The following is a 25707-nucleotide window of genomic DNA, read 5'->3' on the forward strand; positions in this document are numbered from 1 at the left end:
TTTCATTGTCAGGGAAATGCAATGCACTGGGGAGATGGCACGCAGACAGGCCTCCTGCCTCCCTGTTACATTTCACCAAAACCGTCCAGCACAGACCCACAGGGGTTATTTTTGACTGGCATGAACTAGCATGAGGACCAAATGAAATAATGTGGGAAATGCAGAATTGCAGTCTGAAGTTCCCACAGAAGTCCTCCATTCCCCATTTTACATAAAGGTCAGAGGACAGAGGTCACCCAGTTATAGGCAGCAGGAGGTCCTGACCTCCACCCACCCACCCACTGTAGGGCCATCAGAGACTCTGCTCTGGGGAAGGGCAAGATGTAAATAAGGAACACGAAAATGCCCCAGTATTCGGGCCCAGCAGGGAGGCACCCACCTGAGGGGGCCCGCTGAGCAGCAGCCTGCGTGGGTGGAAGCTGTCCATGCGGCCCTCGGCGCGATTGCCATAGTCCATGTGGCTGGGCCGGGGTGCCGTCCACTGCCGGTAGTAGAGGGACTGCTCGGTGGACGTCATCGTCTTGCTGAGCAGGGGGCGGAAGGAGCTGGCCCACGTGACCGAGTGGGAGGGCAGCAGGGAGGCGGCCTTGGGCAGGCCACTGCTGTCGGTGGACGTGACCATGTCATACACCAGCTTGGGCAGGAAGACGATGGGCGGCTGCCGGAGCGCCTTGGTCAGGGAGCACTGGGAGGTCTGCAGGACGAGTGTGCTGGCGGTGGGTGCCGTGGATGAGGAGGACGAGCCCGGGGAGGGGAGCTGGGAAGACGAGGTGCCCAAAACTGGGGCACCCCTCTGGCTGGTCTTGAGGCTGGAGTCAGGCTGGAGGACTGGCCCGGGGCTGTGCCTGCTGACGGCTGACGGTGGTCCCTGACTGGCCTGCGGCCTCTGTCTCTCACCAGGGGCCCTGCTCTCCTCTGAAGGTCCGCAGGGGAGTGGCGATCTGGTCTGCTCCCCGGGCTGGGCCGAGGACTCCCCACAGGGTGCTGAGCCTGGGGAGAGAGGAACCTCTCAGTCACAGCCCAGGAATGACCAGTCGCAAACCTGCCCATGAGTTTCAGCAGCATAAACTACCTTTACTTGACAAAAACTGGGAATTTTTGTTAACAAAGTTCCACCTCTGGTTAAATACAAACTCTTTTGTCCTATGACAATGCCAAGATTTGCTGAGGGAAAGAAGCCAAGCCACCCACATGGTATGACTGTGCCCAGACCCAGCACAACACCCTGTACACCCCTTGAAGGCCTCCACCTGACCCAGTCTGTTCCAGAACACCTCACCTTCAGTGCTCAACCTACACGCATCCTCTGTGCAGATGTCCTCTGTGCACAGGGGAATGTGCCCCTCACGGAGCTCAAGTCTCACCTCTGTCCCAGCACAGTGCTGGCTTCTAGTCCACACTACACTCAAGCTCTCAGGACTCAACAGGCTGTAATCGAATGCAGTCCCTGCTCAGCTTTTAGAAGCACCAGCAGAGGAAATGCAGCAGGCATAGCGGCCACCCAACAGGCAGCTGCTTTTGGCCCCGCCCCTAGGCTACCACGTGAGAGCCAAGGCGAGGGTACGTCACCAGGACACACGGGGCAGCACCCAGGGCCCGTCTTCAATATCATTCCAGCCACGCACTCCAGGCCTGCGTGCCAGCCCACAGCAGCCCTGCAGGAAGCGGGGCAGCCAGGACACTCTGTCTGTCTCAGCTCTGCGTTTCCCAGGAGATGTACAGAGCGCAGACAGACTAAAGGAGGCCGTTTCCCAGGCAGGCTGGATACCCACTCACCACCCTCCTTGGACAGGCCTGTCCACCACCCATGCACTTGGCTCAGCCTGCACTGCACAGCCCGGGCAGCCTCAGCTTTGCACAGGCTCCCCAGCAAGGCCCTTCCTACCCAGCTCCATGGCCTGCATCCTGCACTCCGTTACCGATCGCCTCTCGGAGGGAGGGGACGAAGCACTGCCTGTGCTCTCCGCTGAAGGCCTGACTCCGGCTGATATGCCTCTCTGTCAGGCAGGGCATCTTAAGATTGGCTTGGCCTCACTGGAGGCGCAGAGGACCAGGGACGGGGAGGCTAGGAGCAACTCAGGCACCTGCCTGGGAGCAAGGGGGTCAGGTAGACACACAGGACATGAAAGAGGCACAAGGCTCCAGAAGTAGACCTAGGGAACCCTGATGGCTTCATCCACTCCCTAGGCTGTGAGGGCGTGGCAGGTCTGAGGACGGACCCCCACTCTGCTATTCACTCCATCCACCCCGAGACCCATCCACTGAACCCAGGGGGATTGCCAGTCTATAAATATGGATCCCAGCCCTGTCCAGGTCCCCATCCTGATTCATGCAGCTGTGGCCAACTCTCACCTCCCTGGGCCTCGGTTCCTCAACCCTGAAATGCAGGGGTTGCACCAAATGCTGTGAGAAGCATCTTGTCAGAGACCCCTGAGATCTCAGGACCCTCTGAGGAATCCTCACGAACAAAGTCACCTCGCCTGCTGGGAGACTCCAGAAGGAGGAGAGGGGCTGGATGTTCTACTCCACCTGAAGACACTGCACAGACCAGTGTGGTCACCAGAGCCTTCTAGAAAGCTGCCAGGCCATGATGGGGGGAGAACAGAGCACCACTCCTCTCTGGGATTCATTCTCCCATCCGTCAGCTCCTCCGCGGTGCCCACTCCTGCTAGTGTTTGGGGCGGAGGACACCGGAGGCTGCAGTGCTGGGCTCTGCCGACTGGCCCCAGCCTGTGAGCAGAACGCCTGCTGTCACAGGGCTCCAGGCTGACGCTAACGGAAGCCTCGTCCTGACTCCACAGGGCACACCTGCGAGGGAGAGGCCCCGGCCTGGCTCACTGCTCTCCATGAGCTGGGTGAGGAAGGGAAGGAGAGAGGAAGCAAAGATGTACTAAGCCAAGCCTGCTGGTGTCTGACCTTTACGGCCAGGCCTCATCTGCACTGAGCTGCACCGGGCCCAAGGGCACTTCCACAGCCCGGGCCTCCTTTCCCAAAGTCTCCCCCCCCAGGAACACCTCCTCCTCCGCCCGAAGGCTAGCTGCTCTCTGAAACCTGCACAGACGCACCCACCCCCTAAATCTGCTCCTACCCAAGACACTTCCGTGTGCATGTGTGCCTAAAAACCAAAACAGTGCCTACTGCAGCGGGACGTGGCGAATGAAGAATGACGAATTTGACAAGGGTCCATGCCTGATGCACCTCCCGCGCCCTGACTCTGACACACAGTCAGCTCTCGGTAACGCTTGTGACAGGAAGACAGGCGATATTGTTTCAGGTGTGCCAGCCTGACTGCTCCCCAGACCTCAGGCAGGGGCCCGAGCTGATCCATCCACATTCCCCACTCCCTCTGCCGAAGTGCGGTTGGTCCAGGGGTCAGGGAGCACTTACTGCCTTTGCTGCTTCTCCCCCAGGAAGTGTGCGTCCGCTCCTGTCCGCCCAACACCACCCGCCTCCCTGCACGGCGCAGGGATTCCCCAGCCCACAGCTGCATGGGGAGCCCCAAGGGGCTCGCCCTCTACGTGCCCTGCACAGGCCACTGCAGGGGCACAGCCCACGACCCCCACTGCCCGGGGACAGGAGCCTCTGGCTGCACAGTGCCGCCCAAATCCTCATATTCCCAGAACCCAGTGCAGAAACACGCCTGCTCCCTGGAGGGTCCAGCTCTTCAGAGAAGCCCTTCTCTTTCCAGCTCTAGGTGGAAAGGAGGGATCTTTTTCATTTGTGAAATCTCAAAACCACCAGAACAAAAGGTCCACGTGTGCAACTTTCTCTCTGGAGACTCACTGGAGGCCTTGGAGGAGCAGGAGGAGGACGCCGAGCCGTGGGAGCGGCACCTTTCCCTCTTCACGGGGCTCCTCTTCTCTGAGGGGGCGCCTGCTTCGGAACACACACACCGAAAACGCCTGGTGATCACATCCTGTGCGTTCCCGCTGTCACCTCTGCTCATCCATCCACCCAATCCACCCACCCATCCACTCATCAGCCACCCATCCATCCATCACCCATCCACCTATCCACTCATCTACCCACCCATCCACCCACCCATCCACCCATCCATCCATCCACCACCCACCCACCCATCCACCCACCCACTCATCAGCCACCCATCCATCCATCACCCATCCACCTATCCACTCATCTACCCACCCATCCACCCATCACCCATCCACACATCACCCATCCATCAACTCATCCATTTACTTATCCATCTGTGCATACACCAACCATCCATGCATCACCCGTCCATCCTTCCATCTGTCCACTCATCCACCAACCCACCGAACCATCCACCACCCACCACACATCCACCCATCCACCCACCAATCCATGCATCACCCATCCATCCTTCCATCTATCCACTAGTCCACCAACCCACCCAACCATCCACCCACCCATCCATGCATCACCCATCCATCCATCCTTCCATCTATCCACTCATCCACCAACCCACCCATCCATGCATCACCCGTCCACCCATCATCCACCATTCTCCAGGCGCCCACCCCTGACACTGCACTGAGGAGACAGAGAACATAAGATGCCAGGCCAGTCAGCACTGTGCCCATAGCCCAGTGGGGGCTCCTCCCTGTGAGTCACAGCTACAAGACGGTGTAAGGGGTGCACAGGGGGACCCTGGGAGCCCCGAGGCTAGGCTCCCACCCAGCACAGGGAGGCAGAAGCAGGGAAGCTTCCTGAGAGAGGTGAGCCCAACCTGAGTCTGGCAGGGGTTCCCAGTGAAGCAGAGAGGAGTGGGAGAGCATCTGTGTGGCCTAGAGGTGACAGGAACACAGCGCCACCAGGGCACCACTCTGAGCTGAGTGTGACCAACAGCATGGGTCAGGGTGGGGGCCTGGGAGCTGGGAGGAGCACACAGTGAGGGGGGAGGCCTGAAATGCCAGCAGCGTGGCTCCATCCACGGGCAGCAGGGGAGCTGTGGCATTTTAACTACAGGGCTACAGTCACATTTGTGAAAGGTCACTAAGGTGCCAGGGAGCCTGTCAGCAGGTCTTTCAATCTCCAACTCACAGATGAGCAATCTGGGGCTAGGACAGGTGGCACTGCTTGTCCTGAGTCACACAGCTAGTGGAAGGAGGAGAGGAGGTCCCAGCACCCTGACCCCATGCTGGCAATCTCCACTACATCACCCCCCACATGCTGTGTATTTCTGCAGGACAGCTTCTTATGGTTCCTTGCTATGCTGCTGACTACAGTCAAATGCCTGTCTCTGCTCTGATTTATGGGTCCTATTAAAACATGGTGTCAGATTTCCATGCTTTCAAAGGAAATTAGCCTGTTTGCTTGATTCTCAATAATGGACACATGGGTTTAAGTCAGTTCATGTGGAGGAAATGAGTGAACCTTACACCAAGCAGTAATTCACCAACAATTTGAACAAAGCATGAACCTCAACCCTGAGAAATCTGTTTTTCTTCCTATTCTAGAGCTAGGAAGACTTATCGGGATTTCCATTTCCTCATGCCACCAAAAAGGAGGGAAAAAAGCAAAATCGGAATTGGATGAGGGATTTGTCATTCTCTCCAAAGACCTTTCCATCTGGAGAGCTTTCACTGGAAAGCTGACATCACACAGGCCCCCAGGGCCATGCTGCCTGGGGGGCAGCTGTCCGGACTAGTGCAGGCTGCTCCCAAGATCGGAGGCCCAGGCACACCTTCCGTCACCGGCTCCTCATCCTCATTGTCTGTGCTGCTCAGCTTGTCGGCATCGCTCTCCAAGGCCTCGTTCCGGGCCCCCTTCTCCAGGGGAGCGTCGTTGCTCACAAAGTAAGCAGCCAGGCCCAGCTCCTGCTCCACCGCTGTTCTCACCAGGCAGGAGGAGTTTATCAGGCGCAGGTCGCAGTACCTCAAAGACCTAGCGGGAGGCAGAAGGTGTCTAACAAGTGCCTTCTACAAGTACCGTTCTTGGCACTGACGGGGGACCCAGTGCCCAGGGCTGACACCTGTCTTCCTCATTAGGACCCAGGACTTGTGCAAATGGAGAAGCAAACAGCCTTACGAGGAGCCCTTGGCAACAAAGTCAGGTGAATAGTAAGTGTCCTGGGGCACCTGCTATGTATGTAGCTCTGTGCGGCCTATAATCAAAAGAGCGCTGACTTTCAGGCCAAATGAAAAGGGGGCTTGAACCTCAGCTCTGCCACTTCCTAGTGACAGAACCTTCCACAAGCTGGGCAATTTATCAGAAGCTCAGATGTTTTCATCTGAAAGATGAGAACGAATATTAACAACCATCTAAGAGCACCATTGTGAGGATTACATGTAATAAGTGGACATTCAATTATTCAGCATTTAAAATGTGCCCAGGATTATGCCAGATGCTAGAGATATGAGAGAAATCAAGCCGTCAGCATGTTGGAAACAAGAGCCTGTCTAGGGAGACAGATGCCAAAGAGTAACAAAATATGTGGAGGACAGGACAAGACAGGGCTTAGGGCTGTGTGGTGGCAACAGCAAGGGGCTCAGAGAGAGGCAGGTGTGGGCTCCCATCGGGCTCCGCAGCTCCCTCCTCCTGTAACCTTGGAAAGATGACCTTTTACTCATCTGTAACACAGGATCAGACGACTACTGCTGCAGAAAGTAGATGTTATATTACACATCTAGCCTGATGTACAGAAGGAACTTGGTAAATGCTTGCTCAAATTCCAGATGGATCAAAACATTGTCTTAGTCCTTACGGAGGTGGGGAATGGAAGAGTTAATACATGTGAAATAGCAACAACCAAGGGCAAACATTTGGAGCCCCCTCCACCTGACCCATGAGCATGCAGTGTGCAATGGCCCTTGTGAAGGTTGCCATAGGCTGGTGGCAAGATGCCAGGCAGCCCGGAGTCCACTGTCTGCCACCTGGCTTAGTCTTTTATCTTTTAGCTCCTCCATTGGTTATATGGACTACTGAAGTATTACCCTTCCCCAGGGTTCTGGTGAGAGTAAAACAAGATAATGCACAGAAAGAGAATGCAGCACAGTGCCCAGCACATAACAGGAACTCAATAAACATCAGTTCTTCCTATTTTATTACACAAGGAAGACGTGCAAAGGCCCTGCCACACAGCTGCCTGCTCTTCTCTGTGACTGTTAAGCAAATCCAACCTTTCACCACTAGTTCAAGCATTGCCTTACTGGAGGCCCAGTGGCCTCTGTCCCTGACTGTCTGCTTGCCTGATGACAGTCTAGAGACCCTGGGAGATGCTGAGTGGGTGTGTGGCTGATTTCCGCACGACTGTGATCTGCAGGGGAACACCGCTTTGAGAGAGTCAGCTCTGAGGACTGGAAGAACGGGCTCTTCCCTAATGGCACCAGCCACCTCCCACTTCCCAGAACATCTTCTAATCCAGGAAGGACCCTCTGTTGCAGCAGCCTTGCCCAGAGGAAAATGTAGCCCCGACCTCCAGAGATGGTCTGATACCTTCCCAGATGGCATGGCCATCCCAGCACACACCGTAGTGACCCCCAACGGGAAGAAACCGAGGGAGGCATTAAACTCCAACTCCAGCTGCTGGACCCCTACCTGCAGAGCCCCTGAGCAGCCATCCCAACTCCATGAGCCCAACAGTGCCTGCCTGAAAATTAGGAAACGTCACCCAGCAGAGACAACTTTCACTGCCACTGGCTGGAAAACTGTTCTATAAATACACAATCTGGAGGACTGTGAATGTACATAGGCCACTCACTGGCATACGGGCCGTGGAAGCCCGGCCTGGCAAGCCCCCAGCCATGGGCCCAGGCAACTGGCTCCCCAGGGCGGAGGCACAGCCCCCTGCACTCACCGCGGCAGGGACTCCCCGTGCAGGTCCATCCCGCTCAAGATGAGGATGCAAGGCAGGCCCTCCAGCTCCAGGTAAGTCCGAGGTCTCCACTCCGCATCCTCGATTTTCTGCCACAGCTGCAGAGAATGAAAAACAGAGCTGTAGACTCCTGACTTTCCAACCAGCCTAGCTCCAAGGGACCTTCATGTCCTCCTACTGTTTGAGAGCCCTCGCAACGCGCCCTCTGATGAAAAGGAAAATTCTTTACACTGCAGACAAGTACATCATCGGCTACCCTCAGCTCCCAGCCACACAGACCACCACCCACCTCGCAGGTATTCACTGTCCAAGGAATGCCTGCCAGCTAGCTGATTCTCTGTGAGAAAGTACATATCCTCAGCTGTTTCTCGTGTTTTTTGCTCTGTCCTCTCCACCATGCACCCTACCTTTTATTTACAGTTCCTACCCAACTACTCGTGCAAAATTCTTTCTAACCCTTACACATTTCCATCATCTGTAGGTGCCCTGAGAAGCTGCTGTGGGTCAGGCACTGTGCTAGCCTGTGGGCTGAGGTGTGTGGGTGGCCCCTGTTCTCCACACCTGCAGAAAGAGCCAGATGACAGGCAGTGAACCCCATACCAGCCCCAGGACTGGGGGAGGGCCCCATATGGGGGGGTCTCCAGCAGAGCTGAGTTCTGCAGGCTGATAAGCATTAGCTAAACCAAGGAGGAGGAGAAACGCAGTCCTCGGGAGAAGGAAGAGCATGCTCAGGCCAGACGCTTGCAAGGACAAGGCCGTGCGTTTGGGTGGTGCAGCATTTATGGGTAACACGGTACCACTACACTGATGGGTGCAGGGCCACAGCGAGAGAGGCGGCCAGAGGGGTGGCCGGTGTGAAAGTGCCGCAGTGGATGGCAGCGTCAAGGGGTTGATGCCCCTCCACGTCCCTCATCCCCTTGGTCACACCCACCTGCAATCCCAGGCGTCTACCTCCCCTCATGTCCCTGACCCTGGCGCCCACCTTCAGCTGCCTCACGAAGTGCTTCCCGACAGTGATGCCGGAGCTGGCACTGCCCAGGATGATCTCAAAGCGCTCCTCCAGGGCCAGGCGCGCCCGCACGTGGGCCAGCCGCTCGTAGGCCACGGCCGCCAGCGGCGAGCAGGGCACCCGCAGCAGGACCATGAGCCCGTGGCCGCAGGGGCACTGTTTCGGGGAGTTGATGAGGTTCTGCGTGATCTCCAGCGTCTCCACTGACGTGTGGTTCTTCATCTGGGAGAGGCCATGCACGGCCATCATGGCGGCTGCATAATGCTGCACGAGAACAAAGGTCCTGATCACCGCGCTGTGCAGGCGGGGAAACCTGCAACAGACAGAGAGACAGGCCGTGACCCCGGCAGCCCGCCCTGGGAGCCAGAGCACCCCAGGCCTTCACACGGCGAGCCAGTGACCCAGACAGCCCCGCTTCCACGGGGTGATGCCCAGCTCGCGGACAAGCGGCTCCCTTTTGAAGCTGCTTGTTTGGAACCTGAGAGAGAAGCTTCCTTACAAGTCGGTCAGAAACTGCTGTCACTGCCACTAGGAAACAAGCATACGCAGGACTCATGTGATTATTGTTTCTCTGTTTTCCTAACCTGGCACATAGCAGCTGCTCAATAAATATTTGTTTGATTACTTAATAAAGTAAATGTCTGCTTAATCTGTCCTCAGCTTAATTTATAGTTCCTGCAGTTAGGTAATTTGCCCCAGGTTCCCACTGGAAGTGGGAGAACCACCAGCAATCAGTCTGTAAATGCAGCGACCACATACCCCAGATTGGGGGGGGGGACCATCCTAAAGGCACATCACTGCATTCATTTCAAGTATAGTGAGTAATCAGAAATGCAACTGTGAAGTGACAGATGAATTACCAACTAGAACACATCCAGGCAAACCAACAGTCATGGTTTTTGCTTTGGAAGCCATGGTTAACATATGTGTGTCCACGGAAGGTGATGACCCTCCATAGCCACATGCACTGCCGGGGCCACTCTGATCCATGCATCAGACGCAGACCCCAGGGCACTGCCGGAAAAACCCAAGGCACTGTAGGGTATTGTGTTTCTCAGTAGGAACAGGTAAACTGATGTCTGGTTTATACACAGTGCTCTTATGAGTTCCTTTAGCTAGACTGAGTCCCTGACCCAATGGCTTTTGGGAGCAAAGATAAAGTAGTTTCTTGATCTACAAAGATAGGAACCTTACAATGGCCATACAACCCAGTGAGTTCTATCAGGGCAGACAGTCCACCTTTCAAAAGCATCTCTGATATCTCCTCCTGCCCATCATGCTTCTCCTTTTCTTCATTATTTTCCCTCAGCATTTCAATTGAGTTTATAAACTAGAGAGTGGGCTTGGCAAAGTTGCTATTATCAATGCTGTCTTAGGAAGGAATAACTATGCTGCAGATTCTGGCAATGAGAGGTTACTCAGTGGCCAAAGGGCTGCTCTGCCTTGCTCCTGGTAATGAATGCACTGGCCAAATAGGCCCCAGGAAGAAAGAAACAGAACATTGTGAAAAATGCATGGTCTCCTCTGCCCTACAGTACTGCCCTACCTGTGGCAGCCCCTTGTCACCTTGAGCAAGGGAAGAAGGGCAGGGTGTCACTTAGGGAGAAGCACACTCTTCTCCCCATCTCTGACATGGTAAGAAGTACCTGCATTCAACTCTGCTCAAAGGACAAGCAGACACTTCTGCTTCTGGCCAAGACAGAGTAAGTACCAGACTTATCCTTCCATGTGAAACAGCTGAAACACTGGACAAATACACGGTACAACAGTGCTTAAGACACTAGGCATCAGGCAATCTTTAGAAATGAGAAACAGATTAGGTGTGCCCCTAGCTTCATCCTGGAGAGAGTTTCTGGAATGTGCTCAGGAAGAGGGGACCCAGGCAAAGTGCCCGTGGTCTCCCCAAGTTGTGGAAAGGCAATGAAGTCCAAGGAGACCAAGCAGTGAGAATTCACAGGGGAAAGTAGCAGAGGACAGGGAGCTGCAGAGAGAAACCCAGAGGGCTATAGAGTGCCGCAAGTCTTCAGCCAAGTAGGGACCAGTGCACATATGTAAGGAAGCTACCCAAGGCAAAAAGGATTAGAAGGAACAATGCCTCAAGCTCACATAGGGTCTGGCATAATTCCTGTTCCCACCACCAGTGTGCACAACCTCAGAATTCACGGAACACTATAGAATGCTTACTTAGAGGGTTTTTCCTAAGTAGTGGGCAAAGGTAATCCTAACTAAATACTGCTCTGGTCCTACCTAATAAAGCTTAAAATCAGGATTTGAAAGGATTAAACTATATTCAAGTAACTTAACTGTATCCCAGAGCAAAGCCTGGGAAGATTTATAGGCATACAAATATATGGAGCCCCCAACAAGGTTAAATTCACAATGTCTTGCACTCTCTCAAAATTACCAGATATGTAAAGAAGAAAATATAGCCCATAATGAGGGAGAAACATCAATAGAAACTGACCCAGAAATGGCACAGATGATAGAATTAGTAGACAAGACCATTAAAATAATTTCCATAACTATATTCCATGTGTTTAAGAAGCAACAGGAAAGACTCAGCATATTAAGGGGAGGTATAAAAAGGACTCAGATTCTAGAGATGAAAACTAAAATTCCTGATACAGAAAAAGAACAGGACCCTGAATTCTCATGGGAGCTGCCTTCTTGGATGGGTACCTCACTCAGGATAGGCCACCGGTTTTTTCTTGGGATTTTTCAAACCGTTAAAAGAATCAGTCCCTCTCTAGAAGCTGGAGACTGTAAAGTTCAGCAGCAACCAGGAGTGATGTTTTCAGCACATAGAAGAAGCCAGTGTGCAGCAGGATGCAATGAAGCCAACCCAGAAAGAGACAATACAGTCTTGGCAGCATTTAATACCTCACTCTGGTTGTTCCTGAAATCAACTCCATCTCTGACATTCTGTGGTTTATTTATTCAACTCCTTTTATTTCACAAGTCAATACATTCGTCTCCTTTTCCTAAAGTAGTTCAAGCTGGGTTTCTGTCATTTGCAAGGAAAAGTCCTGATTAATAAGCAGACATAAGGACCTATTTATCCTCAGTTCATCACTGTGTTTGTACACTTACGCATGTGCCACCTGAAATTCTTTCTTCTCTTCTTAGGAACTTGTCATGTAAGACTTTATTTTTTGTAAAACTAAACAAACTGGATGTGACTACAGCCAAAAAAAAAAAAAGGTTAGTAAACTTGAAAACATAACAAAAAAAAAAGGTTAGTAAACTTGAAAACATTTCTATCTAAAATGAAATAGAGGGAAACAAAAAAACAGTAACAGTGAGCTATAGAACAACTTCAAGCAATCTAATGAATATGTTCTTGGATTACTCTAAAAGGGAAGATGGGAGAATGTAGAAAAAAATATATTTGAAGAAATAATGACTGCAATTTTTTTCTTATTTGATGAAAAGTCAATTAACTCAAGCATAAGAAAGATGAAGAAAATGACGCCAAGGCATATCTGAACCAAATTGCTTAAAATCAATGATGAATTAAAAAATTTTAAAGCAGCCAGTAGGGGGGAGAGGGGAGGGATGGAAAGCATACTACACAGAGAGAAACAAAGGTACAGACAGCAGATTTCTTGTTAAAACAATGCAAGTCAGAATACAGTAGAGAAACATCTTTAAGTGTATTGAAAGAAAAAAGTCAATCTAAATTTTACAACAAAGGAAAATACCTTACAATAATGAGGCAAAATTAAGTTTTAAAGACATGCAAAAGCTGAAAGAATTCATCTCCAGTTGACTTTTCCTACATGAAATGTTAAATGAGGTCCTTCAGATAGAAGGAAAGGATACTATATGGAAATGTGGATCTACATAAAGGAATGAACAGCACAAGAAATATTTACTATGTGCATAAATATAAAAGGTCTTTTAAAAAAATTATTATTGGAATATCTTTAAAAGACATTGTCTATCTAAAGAAGAAGTAATTTGTTAATGGAGTTTATAACATATATAAGTGAAATATATGACAAAAACAGCACAAAGTCTGGGAGAGAAGAAATGGAAATATGCTAATACAAGAATTTTATATGAAGCAGTATAATGTCACTTGAAAGTAGACTCTCATAAGTTAAAAATATATACTATATACTCTAAAGCAACCACTAAAATAACATAAAGAGTTGTAGCTAATAAAGGAGAGAGAATGAAACTTAAAAAGCTCAGTTAGTCCAAAAGGCAGAAAGAGAGAACATAGAACAGATAGGACAAATAAAAAATAAATTGCTAGATAGCAGAATCAAACTGAACCACACAATAACCACATTAAATATAAATGGTCTAAAAACCTCAGTTAAAAGGCAGAGATTATCATTTCCATAGAAAAGCAAGACCCAACTATAAGCTGCCTATGAAAAACAATTTTAAACATAAAGACACAAGCAGATCAAAACTAAAAAGATTGAAAATTATAAACCATGTTAACACTAATTATAAAAAGCTGAGGTAGGTATATTAATATCAGAACAAAAAGTAATATTCTTTGGATCATTTCATAATGAAGGAGTCAATTTATCATGAAACATTTCACCAAAGATGATATGCAAATGGTAAAAAAACACATGAAAAGATGCTCAACATCATTAGTCATTTGAGAAATGCTAATTTAACTTACAAAACACCACTTCATAACTATTACAGAATGGCTAAAATTAAAAAGACTGCCTATACTAAGTGTTGGTGAGGATGTGGAGCAGATGAAACTCTCATACAGTGCTGCTAGGAATGTAAAATCATACAACTACGTTGGAAAACAATTTGGTAGTTTGTTAAAAAGATAAACATATACCTGCTACATAACCTAGCCATTCTACTACTAGATATTTACCCAAGAGAAATGAAAGCATAGTCTTTATAAAGCCTTCACATGAATTTTCATAGCAGCTTTATTTGCAAGAGCCAAATCTGAAAATAACCTAATTCCCATGAACCAGTAAATAAACTAGTATAGCCATACAATAGTATTCTAGTCAAGACCAGTCAATAGTTACAAGGAATGAACTATTGATGAATACAACAACATGGATGAATTTCAATATAATTATCCTGAGTGAAAGAAGCCAGATAAAAAAAGAGTATGTGTTATATAATTTCATTCATATAAAACTAGAAAATGCAAACTAACCCACAGTGGAGAGGGACAGGAAGGAATAATTATAAAGAGGTAGAAAGAAACTTGTCCATTACCTAATTGTGGTAAAGGTTTTAGTGATGTTTGCATATGTAAAACTCATCAAATTGAACACTTTAAATATGCACAGTTTACTATATGTCAATTATTCCTCACTAAAGCTATTGTTTAAAAAAGAGAGGCAGGCACGTGGAAGGCAGGAACTACTGCCTGGCTCCAAAGAGCAGGCACAGACTGTGTAGACCAGAGCCTGCCCCTACATCCCTAAGACTTTGTGGTTGGCCCTTTGGGAAGGAAGTTCTACAGAAAACCTATTAGAGTGAAAACAGTAGTTATTAAATGTTTAAATATTTTATTTTTAAGTCCAAGTAGAATTGTGCCAAATTTATGGTCCCTTGAGCAGATTTCCCAGCCATATGCTGGGGTGTGAGTTTGACGTGGCAAATCAACAGACTGGACGCGCACATGGTGGCGAGAGGCAGTAGCCGATGTGTTCTTACCTTTATCTCCTTCTGTCCAAGTTACCTGTTTCAAAAGTGTTTTCCAGACAGATGATTCCTAGGAAAGGCTATGTGGCATGGTGGAAAAAATATCAAACCTGGCTATAAGCCAGGTGCCACAAAAAGGCTGTGTGACCTTGGGCAAATCATTTCCCCTCTCTGGGCCTCAGTTTCCACAATTATAAAATGAGGTGGTTGGCTAAATGATTCCTAGTTCCTATGGTTTTTCTATCCATCAACAGCCCAGAGTTTGATATTCTCTTCCCACTCAGTGAGACATAATGTTTGTCTCTGTGCAGCACTTGCAGTGTAGTGGAGGCAGAGGAGAGAGAGAAAGAGGATGTAGACGAGATGGTGACGGTGACGATGGGGATGCCAGTGATGGTGGGGTAGGGGGTGGGAGGAGGGGTGAGGGCAACATCTTACATGAGCATCTTGATGAGCCACAGGCACTTACTGCTGAACATGTACTAATTCATTTCATCCCCATAACATCCCTATGAGGTAAATGTTTTCATCCCCACAGAGGACTGAGAAACTGTCCCAAAGTCTCACAGCTGATGGGTGACAGACCGGGGACTCAAACCCAGGAGGTCTGATATTGGAGCCTGAGCTCTCAGCAGACAGCTGTTCCTGAGCCTGCATGTGGTTGTTATTTCATGACACTCTCCCACGCAGCCACTGGGAACATGGATTTGTCTATAGGTGAGGGTACAGAAGCTCAGAGAGTGCCAGTGATTTGTCTATGGTTAAAACTAGTAGAGAGTGGTGCCAGGCTGTGCAGTGCAGTGGTCAGGCCGGCCTTCTAGTGACTCTAAGACCTTGCTCCATATGGCCTAGAGGCTCCACTGTTTGGGAGCCAAGCAACGAGGGTTTGGTCTGGCTTCTCTACAGACCCCCCACAAGACCTCAGGCAAGTCTCCTAACCCAAGTCTCATCTCCTCCTCTGGCAAATGGGGACAACAGTATCTCCTGTCTCGCACGCTGCTGTGAGGACTACACTAGGCGATAAACAGAATACTGAGCCCAGTGGCCACAGCTCCCAGAACAGCCAACGTGTGTCAGCTGCCCGAGGAGAAGCTGGGGAGCAGGGCAGAGAAGCAGAGGAGGGTAAAGGCCAGACTGCAGAGCCTCAGGGTAAAATCTTGGGGGCTTTTTCCTCCCTCAGCAAGTTTATGAGCGCTCAGATCAGTGAGGTGGAGAACTGCCTGCCTGAATCCATCAGCATCCTAGAGCTGAAAGGGATTTAGTTTCCCAAAGGGTGTTCCACGATGCACTGGAGATGCCACACACTCCAGTCTTCTCCTTGAGATTTTCAGCACACATCGCACACTGAAGGCTCTGGCAGCTCTCGTGGGAGAGAATCCTTCTGTTAACGCTTGTCCTCAAATGCATTCGACCACAGAACCCGTTTTATCATAACAGTTACTAGTATCCAGCCAAAGCAGGATACCTTGGAACACAGCTTGAGAACCACACATCTAATTTCATCCTTTTGTCAGCAAGTGAGAAACATGATGTGCCATGAAGGGAGGAGACGGAGCCCAGCTCAACACTGACAGTTAGTGGCAGAGCCACTCATTTTGTTTTGCATCAGATGATCTGTAAAACATGGCCTGGCTTCATAACATATAAGCTCTGTGAGTGCCAGCAATCACTTATCATGCCTGGGCCTCAGTTTCCTCATCTGTAAAATGGCACCATTAGTATCCACCTTACAGGTCTGCTGGGACAGGGGCTAAAGGCTAAAAGGTTGAGTCAGCCTGACTCTAGGTTCCCAGCCAGGTCTGTCACTTGCTAGACATGCAGCCTGAGAAAGTCATGCAGTTTCTCTGAGCCTCAGTTTATTTGCAAAATGGGGATAATAAAAGTAAATTTGCATTTGTCTACTGAGCATTTTCAGTCACTTCAAAGGGAGATGTGTACCTCTTTCCTAATGCCGCGACCATGGCCTCGAAGGAGCTGTCGTATCTGAGCAAAGGGAGGCTGTGTCCCGACAGGGTGGACTCGATGAACTCCGACAGCCCGAAGTACTTCTTATTCTCAGGATATAAGTCCACTCCCTAAAGCAAAAGAACATTCATCACTCAAACATTGCATCCGGGGGACTGGGAGGTTCATGGGCTGGGCATGCAGATGGCCTCCATGGGCCTCTCGATCTAAACTGCTGGCCCTGCAGTCCCTCAGATGACACTTTACCCATTTCTTTCCTCTGCAGACCCAGAATACAGAGAGCTCCACACTTAAAGGAGGGAGCGGCCCCATCAGTCGAGACTTTTCCATTCATTTGACCCCGGTGTCTCTCCAAGAAGAAAATCAGCCTTGTCTTTTAACACACAGATTTCTATGTTAAAATTGCCTCTTGCCAACCATTTAACACTGGTTTTAGAAATAGGCAAATCAACCATCGTGCATGTGGGTGCTCTTAAAATCAACAGAAAAAAACGCATTTATCTAGCCAATTTTACTCACATTGACATAAAATTCCCCTGACATAACATCAGAGCTCCTCAAACTTCAGAGCATAGAGAAATTGGAGAGGTTGTTAAAATGAACTTTGCCCTCAAAGAGCACAGTGGTTAAGTGAGAGGGCTATGCAGTCAGCCAGACTGGGTCAAATCCTGGCTCTACCACTTCCTAGCTGCATGGCTTTAGGCAAAAGTCTCAAGCCCTCTCTGCCTCATTTTTCCTATTTGTAAATCAGAAACCATCCTAGCACCTGACTCTTCTACGCACTCATATGGTGAAGCACTTAGAATGCTGCCCACCTGGCTCATGGTAAGTGCTGCACAAACAACAGCAACTACTACCACTGATTCTGAATCTGCTCTTCTGGAGCCAAGCATCAGTATCTTTAAAAGTTCCTCAAATGACTCGGAGACACTCCAAAGAAGTCCAGAATGTGATGCTTACTTACTGCTGTGTAACTAACCAGAATCCAGTCACCCAGAATTTTCAAATGAGCAGAATTGTTGTGCTCTATTTTGATGAGAAAATGGCTGATAATAAACTAAAAACTTGCCAGGTTTGGGGGATGTGTTCAGGGTGAGGAAACAGATCTTGAACCCTGCAGCTTATGGTTGTGGGGAAAGGAAAAAAGGGGAATGTTTCTAAGGCTTCTAGACAAAACATGACATGTTCTGAGATGGGGAAGCCAACTAATGTATTTCTGTATTTCAGGAAGGCTTCTAAGGACCAGGAAAGGCTTAAATCTAACCCTGGGTGGAATAAAAGATCCAAGGAGCTGGACCCTCTTGAGCCCCAACTATGCTAGTTAATCAAGATTTTCACTAAACAGAATTTCTCCCAACTCATGGGGGCAGCAGCCTGGTGGCACTCACGTTACTATAGGAGGCAGGCCAGTGGATCTCGTTATAAGGGCTGATGAGGGTGTGTTGTGTCTGCAGCGCGTAAGGGAAGGAGGTCACGTGGAGTGTCACGATGTTGGAGGCCTCCTTCACTTCCCTGCAGTTGAGCAATCTGTCCACCAGTCCCACAGGTGGGTCGCTTTGAGAATAGAGATTATGAACAGCGCTACTGAAGAGAGGAGAAGGGGCGGGAGAGAAACAGCAAACGGAATGACTGCTAGGCTCTGCAATTTCACAAGGAGCAGCAGCTGAATGAATTCATCACTAGCCCCCGACTTTGCCAACACTGAAGGTTGTGACTCTGCCCATGAATAGGAAAGGTTGAGCCCAGAATTTTTGTTCCCCCAACTTTTAGAAGAGAATGCTGAGGCCACTGTCCCACAGAGAAAGGCTGAGCTGTGCTTGCCTCCCCTAGACTCCTTTCCAAATGCTTACCATGCCTGCTCCTATACTTTTAAATTTAGTACAGAATTTACCATTTTTTACCCCCTTTGGATCATTTCGAGGTCGGTGGGAATTTAGGGGAAAGAATTTAATGACACAAGTGCACATCAAATTGGGCCAAAGGAGAAAAGGTGGCTCACTGGGGGCTCCTGGGGTGGAATCATTGCTCTGGAAGAGCAAGTGGGTTGTGTGCCTTGCAAGCAAGCCTCGTCCACACTGCAAGCCCCCTCCATAGGTGTTAAGCAATGAGCATCAGGAGAGTCCCTGACAAACCTACCCCCAAAATGATTATTCACACTATAGCTTTTTATGTAATTTGGGATGTCCAAATTCCCCCAAGCCCGTAATGGGGCCCAGATTGCAAACTCTTTGTCTAGGTGATCTTTAATGCTCTGGCCAGCCCTACACTTCTGGATCTATGCTGAACCAAAGCCTTCTCCCACGACCTGACCCATGATCTTCCTTCCTCCCTCATCCATGTCAAGGTCACAGTTCCAAGGTCAGTATCACAGAGATGACTGATCCTGGTAAACAACCAGGAATGCTGCTCCAAGCTAGGCACCATCCGAAATGATCTAGATTTACATTCATTTGAACTGAAGAATAAAAGTGCCCCCAAAGAAGGGTGGCCCCAGCTGTGACCCATGGTAGAGAAGCCAATGGGGCCTCCAGCAGGAAGAGGCCTGGGCTGAGCTGCTCCCATCAGGATCCCTTCCCTGCACCAGGTGGCACCTCGTTGCCGTGTGGGGCATAGAAAAGCACATCGGGCTATGATTCAGGGGCCTTAGTTCTGGGCTGGCTCACTACTACCACCCTCTCTCTCCACCCCAGCCCTGCAATGCTGAGCAAGATGCTCCCCTTCTCTGGCCTGTTTGTGTAATGGAAACATTGAGAAGCTACACTAGGTGATCCCTGACATAACGCCAGCTCTGAGGCTCTGCAATGCACCCACGGCGTCTGCTTACAATTGAAAAACCCCAGTATCACTCATCTTTTCATGACGTGTATCCAAAGTCCCAAGTATCCTCCATGAATATTAATTCAAAACAGGAAAATGTCACCCCTGCTACATGCCAAAGTCACTCTAACCTCACAAGATCCCAGTGGGCATGGTCGTGGATTAGGACAAAGAGTGTGTGTGGATTCTGAAAGGAGTTTTGCAGAAAGGACTTAAACTTGGTCTGTGCCTCAGCATCCAGCTTCAAAACGTACTGTTCAACCCTCTGCCTGGTCATGTGCTCCTTTTCCAAGCCAAGCTCCAGCAAAACCCCTGCAACACAGTAAAAACACATCAGAAACTCCAAACGTGCTGCAAGTTTTTCAGTCACTCAACAGACGACTGATGAGCACCTCCTATATGGGCAGCTGGGAGCTGTGCCCCGAGGCCACAGGGATGTTTCAGGGTGAAGCAGGAAGCTAACTCCCACGCACGCCTGCCATGTGAGTGTCTGTGCAGGAGCTGGGCACAGAGGGGGGCCTGCCCCGCAGCTGGGTGTGTGCACAGCAGCCCATGAGGGGCTGTAGCAAAGCCGGCTTCGTGAAGTAGCTGGACCCAGGCGTGTGGGACTGAAGGGAAAGGTCACACCCCAGCAAAATCATCCTCCAGCCTGAATGCCACCAGCCTTATGTTAGACAATGCTGGAATGAATCGTTTAAGACATTGACTCTCTGTGTATTTCACATTTTAATCCCCTTGAAAGAACAGGGAAAATATATTAAGCTGAACAGGGTATCAACACACAGGTCATCGGCCTGAGTATGACAGAGTGAAAATTCTAGTCACAGCTCTGCCTTTAACAGATCATGAAATCATGGGCAAGTCCCTATGTCTGAGCAAGTTTCATGATTATAAAATGCGAGTAATCGTACTCTCCCTGTCTACTTTAGAAGCAAAGACTGGCGCTGAAATCCAAATCTGAATTCAAGCAGATCGAAGCTCCTCCATGCAGACGTCGTGACTTGCCCGTCAGAGGCCCCGTACCTGAATGCCAGATGTGGAACAGGGTCTGCTGGTAGGTCACTTCTGAGGGTGGAATGCAAATCAGGAAGTCCACCTTCTCAAAGGATCCTAAGTCCAGATTTTGGGTACTGGAATCCGCTATTGAGCACACATGGGAGAGGAGCTTCTGGGCCACGGCTAGCTGGAAGGGCCGGATGTGGTGGGGCTCCAGATTGTAACCTGGAACCAGAGCCCCCATAAAGGTGAGGTGTGCCTGAGAGCAGACAGCGCCTAGGGCCTCTGCTAGGGTGGTCTGCACGCTGCACAGTGACTAGGGAAAGGGGGACACCACCATTTACCAGGTGCCTGCTCTGGGCTGCACGCCACTTCGCACCTTCTCTAATTTAATAATAAAAGGATGAACTGTGCTCAGGGGGCACAGAGGCAGTGACCTCCTCTACCTGGAGGGGACAGGACAGCCTCCCAGGGAAGAGGATGCTGAGGCTGGACTTTGGAAGAGGCTGCAAGTTCTCTGCAGGAGAAGGAGACCATCACAGCTCTTCAGGAACTTAGTATGAATAAAATATTTCAAGACTGTACTGATAAGCTGCAAGTCTACAGAGAAATGAACCATCTCAGGAAAAGTGTACAGATGTACATTTTGGGTAAAATGAGACTGACCATTAAAAAACAAAATTAAAAGTAGATGTGTCTACACTGATGCTAAGGCCTTCTGCATGTGCCTCCGCATGTTCCTCTAACATCGCTTCCTCATGGCCCCTGGGACCCCTGGATGCTGCATCGCCAGCCCAGATCCTGGTGCCCAGCCCCCTGGCATCTCTCACCTGTGCACGCCAGTGCCCACCAAGCCCCTCTCATCACTCACTTGTGCACACTGGTGCCCCGCCAACATCCAGCATGGATGACTTGGTGACAGAGGAGGCAGTAAGCGGGGAAGAAATGCGGCCTTGATTTTCCTTGTGAAATTTGTCCAGCCAAATGTCAATGTTGCCCTCTGCTCAAAACATAATAAGAGAGATGGATTATCCACCTCAGTGAAATCAACAAACATCCCTGGAACACCTGCTGCGTAGCCAGCACCTGTCCCAGGCCCTGGCGTAACAGATAAAGAGCACGCGGCCCACGCTGTCAGGGAGTGCACAACCTAGAAAGGCAGGCAGACTTGTCAGAGAAAACTAAGTGATGATACCGTAGGTGTTAGGACAGGAGGAGGGGGTCCAAGCTCATCCTGGAGAAGGAAGTGCAGTGAAGTTTCCTAGGACGTGGGGTAGAGAGCCCAATGAGAAGGGGAAGGGCACTCCCAACACAGAGCACACGGAACTGTAAGAGGCAGAGAACACGCTGCTCAGCTGGGGGCTCTGAGCATTCAACAGGGGTGCGGGGTAGACAGGGGCAGTGCTCAGGGCTGCAGACACAGAGAGGAGCAGGCACACGATCTTCGTGTGCCCCACAAGCCATAAATCACAAAGCCCCCACCTAGAAAAACCCACAGCTGGCACAGGAAGACGGCCAGCCAGAGACCACCCCAGGAAGGGCCCCAAATGCTGGTGCGCAGATGGGGGTGCCGCCCTGCACAGCTGAATCAAGGCCAGCCTCGTAGGCTCCGGGGACAGGCTCTAAGATGACTTCCCCCTTTGCTTTCTTGTGTATCTCTGTCTTATCCACTTAATGAATTTGCACCTGTCTCCTTACAAGCCTACCTGGACAGAGGGTGCTAAAAAAGGCCCCCAAGGAGTCCACTTTCCCCGTAACCAGCTCATAATTGACTTCTTTCTGGTATTCCGCTGGGGTGAGAAGGCTCTCAGAAAGAATCCGGGCTTGGTATTTTCCTGAAAAATAAACAGCAACTTTCACTGGGCTCCTCCACTTTGAACTCGCACACAAGCTCCTCGATGAAGGGCCTGTGCTTCTGAGTCTTAAGCTCTCTGTCCCCCAGGACTGGCACCATGCCTGCCTGAGAGCAGGTGTTCGTGTTGGTTAAATGAATAAATAGCATAAACCATTCTGGCCCAGAGTAACCAGTTAGGATAAAAAGAGGGAAAACCCAGAGTTTGGGCTTTCGAACCTGACTCTAACCCCCACTTACTAGCTGGGTAACCTGGGATGACACCACCAGCCTCAGTTTCCTTGTCTGAAATATGTTTCAAACAGTCGTATCCACTCCAGAGGACAAAATTAAGCAAGATGATGTTTATAAAACGTGTAGCCAGGACTCCAGGTTTATTGCATAACGTACTACTCCAGTCACATAAAGAATTCGTGAAAAACACCGAATGAGTTTAGGATCCGAATGCTAAAAGATAACCGAGATAATGCAGAGTAACTGTGCATTTTGTTAAAGTAAATGAAATGATATGAAAATTTCAGGTTTCAAACAGGCAAAAAATCTGAGTGTACTGATGAGCCAAAATTATCTGAACTTTAAAAGTCGAAACATGAATATCCATGAGTACCACACACAAGTGTCAAGAATCATGGTTGGGAATCTTGACTAACAGTCCTAGCTTAGTCGAGAAATCTCTGTATCCATGACTCCTTAATCAAGAAAAGGCTAAACTTCAGAATATCTTTTTAACCAACAGGTGAAGCTGGGGAGTAGGCATCCACTTGCTCTGACAGAATGGATTCATGAAGTTGTTGGGCAGAAGGAAATACACACAAGGATCAGCCTGGCACGTAAGTCACTCCACACGGTCTCTTCCAAGGAGCCGATTCCTACTCCCTGTCATCCATCTGCAGCCTCGGGCACGCCCTGGCCTTGGTCACTGCTGAGAACTCTGCCTCTTTCATGTCCTCTACCTCCGGCACCCCACTCTGCAACCACCTTTGACCCCCAACCCTGACGCTCCTCCACTCTCCGCAGATCCATGGGGCCTCCTGGACATTTTCCTATCCTCATGCCCCTCCTCCCATGACCGAGAGTCCAAGTCTGTCAACAGGCCCCCCCTGGCACCCATCCTCATCAGCCTCACCCACGCTCTGGGGCCAAGCCCTCCTCCCGCTCCAGCCTGCACGCGTGCTGCGGGACACGCTAAGAAGAGTCCTGCCTCACCGGCCCAGCTCACCCACGCCTGTCTAGGCCACACTTCCGGCCGTGCAGCAGCGCGTACTCCCCTCCCCCTCCCTCCTTCGCAAGGGCATTGCACCCTCCTCGCACTGCACCATCTGTCTCCCTCTCCGCTGCATCGTTCCCAGTACCGATCATTCTCTTCCATTTCCCAGCTGAAAACCAAAACCCCAATCCCACCCCCTTCTAGCTGTTGTCTTATTTCAATGCTCGTTTTAAGGCAAAGTCCTCACCATAGGGTCTGTATCCATTGCTTCCTTCATTCTCCCTTGAACTCAACCCAATGATTCCTTCACCCGCACCTCCCACCAAGGCTGCTGATGGTGTTGCCAGGACCGTTCTGTTTGACAGGTGGGGAGCCAATTCTCAGTCCTCAACATACTTACTTGACCAGCCAGGAGCATCTGACCCATCCTTGCCCCGTCCTTCTCAAAACGCATCCCCCCGTGGCTCCTGACCCCCGTTCCTCATCCTCCTCTTTCCACCTCCCCCTCTCCCACAGGACCAGTGCTCAGACCTCGTCTCCCATTCTGCTCTCCCAGATGGGCCATAGCATCACCTCTGGGCTTTCGAACCCCATAAATGTAACGACTCCCTTTGTCCCTAGACCCGACCGCTGCCCTGACTTCAGGTTCATGTCCGATGGCCTCTGGTGTATCTGAAACCCAGGCCCAGCTGGTAGAGAACTCGTTTCCATCACGGCTACTGCTCCGCTCCACATACAACAAGTTAAATTAAAAAAAACAAAATGAAACAAAAAAACCTGCAGTCCTTCCCATCTCAGTGAATGGTAACTGCTATTCCAGCGGCACAGCTATTCCAACTGCACAGGCCAAATCCTCGGGGTGGCCCCTGAGGGCTGCTTCCCACACTGCACACAGGACCCTCAGCCCGCCCCGGGGGCACCAACATCAGAGCACACCCCAAATCAGGCCACTTCTCTCCACCTCCACCACCTGGTCCAAGACACGCCTGGACCCTCTGGCAGCTGCCCCCCTCACCATGCTCCTCCCCAGCCCACCCTCTATACGCCAGTGTGCAATCCTTCCAAAACACAGATTACAGCTTGTCTGGCCAAAACCTTCTGTGGTTTCCCAGCTCACAGAGAGAAACATCCAAGGTCCTGACAAGCCTCTGAGGCCCCACACGATCCCACGGTCCTGTCCTCTGCCCTGGCTGACCACTGTCCCTTCAACAGGCCAAGCACAGTCAGTTGCCACGTGGTGTGGGGGCCCGCGGCCACCCCCGCATCAGCATTGCTTCCTCACTTCTCTCCGGTCCCTGCTCGAATGTCCCCTCGTTAAGGGCGTTCCCCTGGCCTCCTGGAAGCCAGCCCCCTGCGATCCTCCACCTGCTTGGCCCTCCACGGGTGACACTCTGCACCGCTGGTGGCTGACGTCCACCCCAGCAGAAAAGCAGGGCCTCGGCTGTCTTCCCTGCTACATCCCCATGCGTGGAACAGTGGCTGCACAGAGCAGGGCTTCAGTAAGCGTTGCTGTAATTCCTGAGTTAAGGGACTCTAAACCACACAATACAGTAAGGTCACTGTTTTTACCTCCATTAGACAGTTGAAGAAACTGAGGGCAGAGTCATGTAGCAGTCACACTGCCAAGTACGTGGAGCTAGGTCCCCCCTACCTCCAGTCTATCCAGACCCCAAAGCTGCCCCCAGTCTCTCTAAGGTGGAAATGGGAACTGCCCGCCTCCCACCCACAGGAGGAGTGGAATCCTAACTCCGCACACTGTCCGGGGATGAGCAGCGGCGGGCGCCCACAGGGCTGCTGAGCACCCGCTGCATCATGGGCCCCGGCTGATGCAAAAAGCCGCCGCCAGGGGTCCAAAGGGCAGAGCTGCAAGGGAGGGCGGCTGGGGAAATCAGCGCAGCTGCGCTTCCGTCGGCAGCGGCACGGGCCCAGGCTCACCAGTGACCGCGATGCAGGAGTCGATGGCGGTGCCCCGGCAGGCGCAGATGATCACCACGTAGCTGGTCTTGGCGAGCTTGCCTTCGATGAGCAGCCGGAACATCTCGGAGAGGCCCTCGGCCAGGGAGTAGGTGCACTCGATGATGTGCACGCTGTCATTGCAGGAGCTGGCGGCCAGGCCGGCCAGCCAGGGCAGCTGCGCCGACGTGACGGGGGCCAGGGCGCCGGGCGCGGGCGGGAAGGGCGGCGGCTGCGCCTGCTGGTACTGCCGGATCTCCGTCAGGTGCGACTCGCGCCACGAGCGCAGGAAGATCTGCTCCAGATCCTCCATCAGGGGCACCTGGTCTGCCGCTGGCGACAAGACAGAGGATGGGGCTCAGCGCCCGCCCACGCACCCCGCGCCGCAGCTCTACACACAGACACCCGGAACTCGGGGTACGAGCGTGCGAGCCAATTTAAAAATAACACGATCTAAATCA

The 25707-nt window shown here is 50.8% G+C and overlaps 1 protein-coding gene across 12 annotated transcripts in view; it reads right to left on the minus strand.

Annotated features, from left to right (window-relative positions):
- The window catches only part of GREB1 (growth regulating estrogen receptor binding 1), a 130293-nt gene that overhangs the window by 19367 nt on the left and 85219 nt on the right, over positions 1–25707 (minus strand). For 5 of the 12 annotated variants that reach the window (XM_073216453.1, XM_037026570.2, XM_073216486.1 and 2 more), the window contains 12 exons: positions 25229–25579; positions 21941–22069; positions 21106–21234; positions 20262–20459; positions 19370–19550; positions 17810–18005; positions 16395–16531; positions 8781–9120; positions 7781–7896; positions 5669–5868; positions 3784–3876; positions 380–990 (listed from right to left, as the gene is read on the minus strand). In XM_073216453.1, coding sequence (XP_073072554.1) covers positions 380–990; positions 3784–3876; positions 5669–5868; positions 7781–7896; positions 8781–9120; positions 16395–16531; positions 17810–18005; positions 19370–19550; positions 20262–20459; positions 21106–21234; positions 21941–22069; positions 25229–25579 — 2681 coding nt within the window. Of the gene's footprint in view, positions 1–379; positions 991–3783; positions 3877–5668; positions 5869–7780; positions 7897–8780; positions 9121–16394; positions 16532–17809; positions 18006–19369; positions 19551–20261; positions 20460–21105; positions 21235–21940; positions 22070–25228; positions 25580–25707 lie in introns of those variants that run through there. The other 7 variants (XM_037026572.2, XM_037026571.2, XM_037026569.2 and 4 more) reach the window with 7 other exon arrangements.

This window comes from Manis javanica, chromosome 1, assembly GCF_040802235.1.
Source record: "Manis javanica isolate MJ-LG chromosome 1, MJ_LKY, whole genome shotgun sequence".
Classification (NCBI taxonomy): Eukaryota; Metazoa; Chordata; class Mammalia; order Pholidota; family Manidae; genus Manis; species Manis javanica.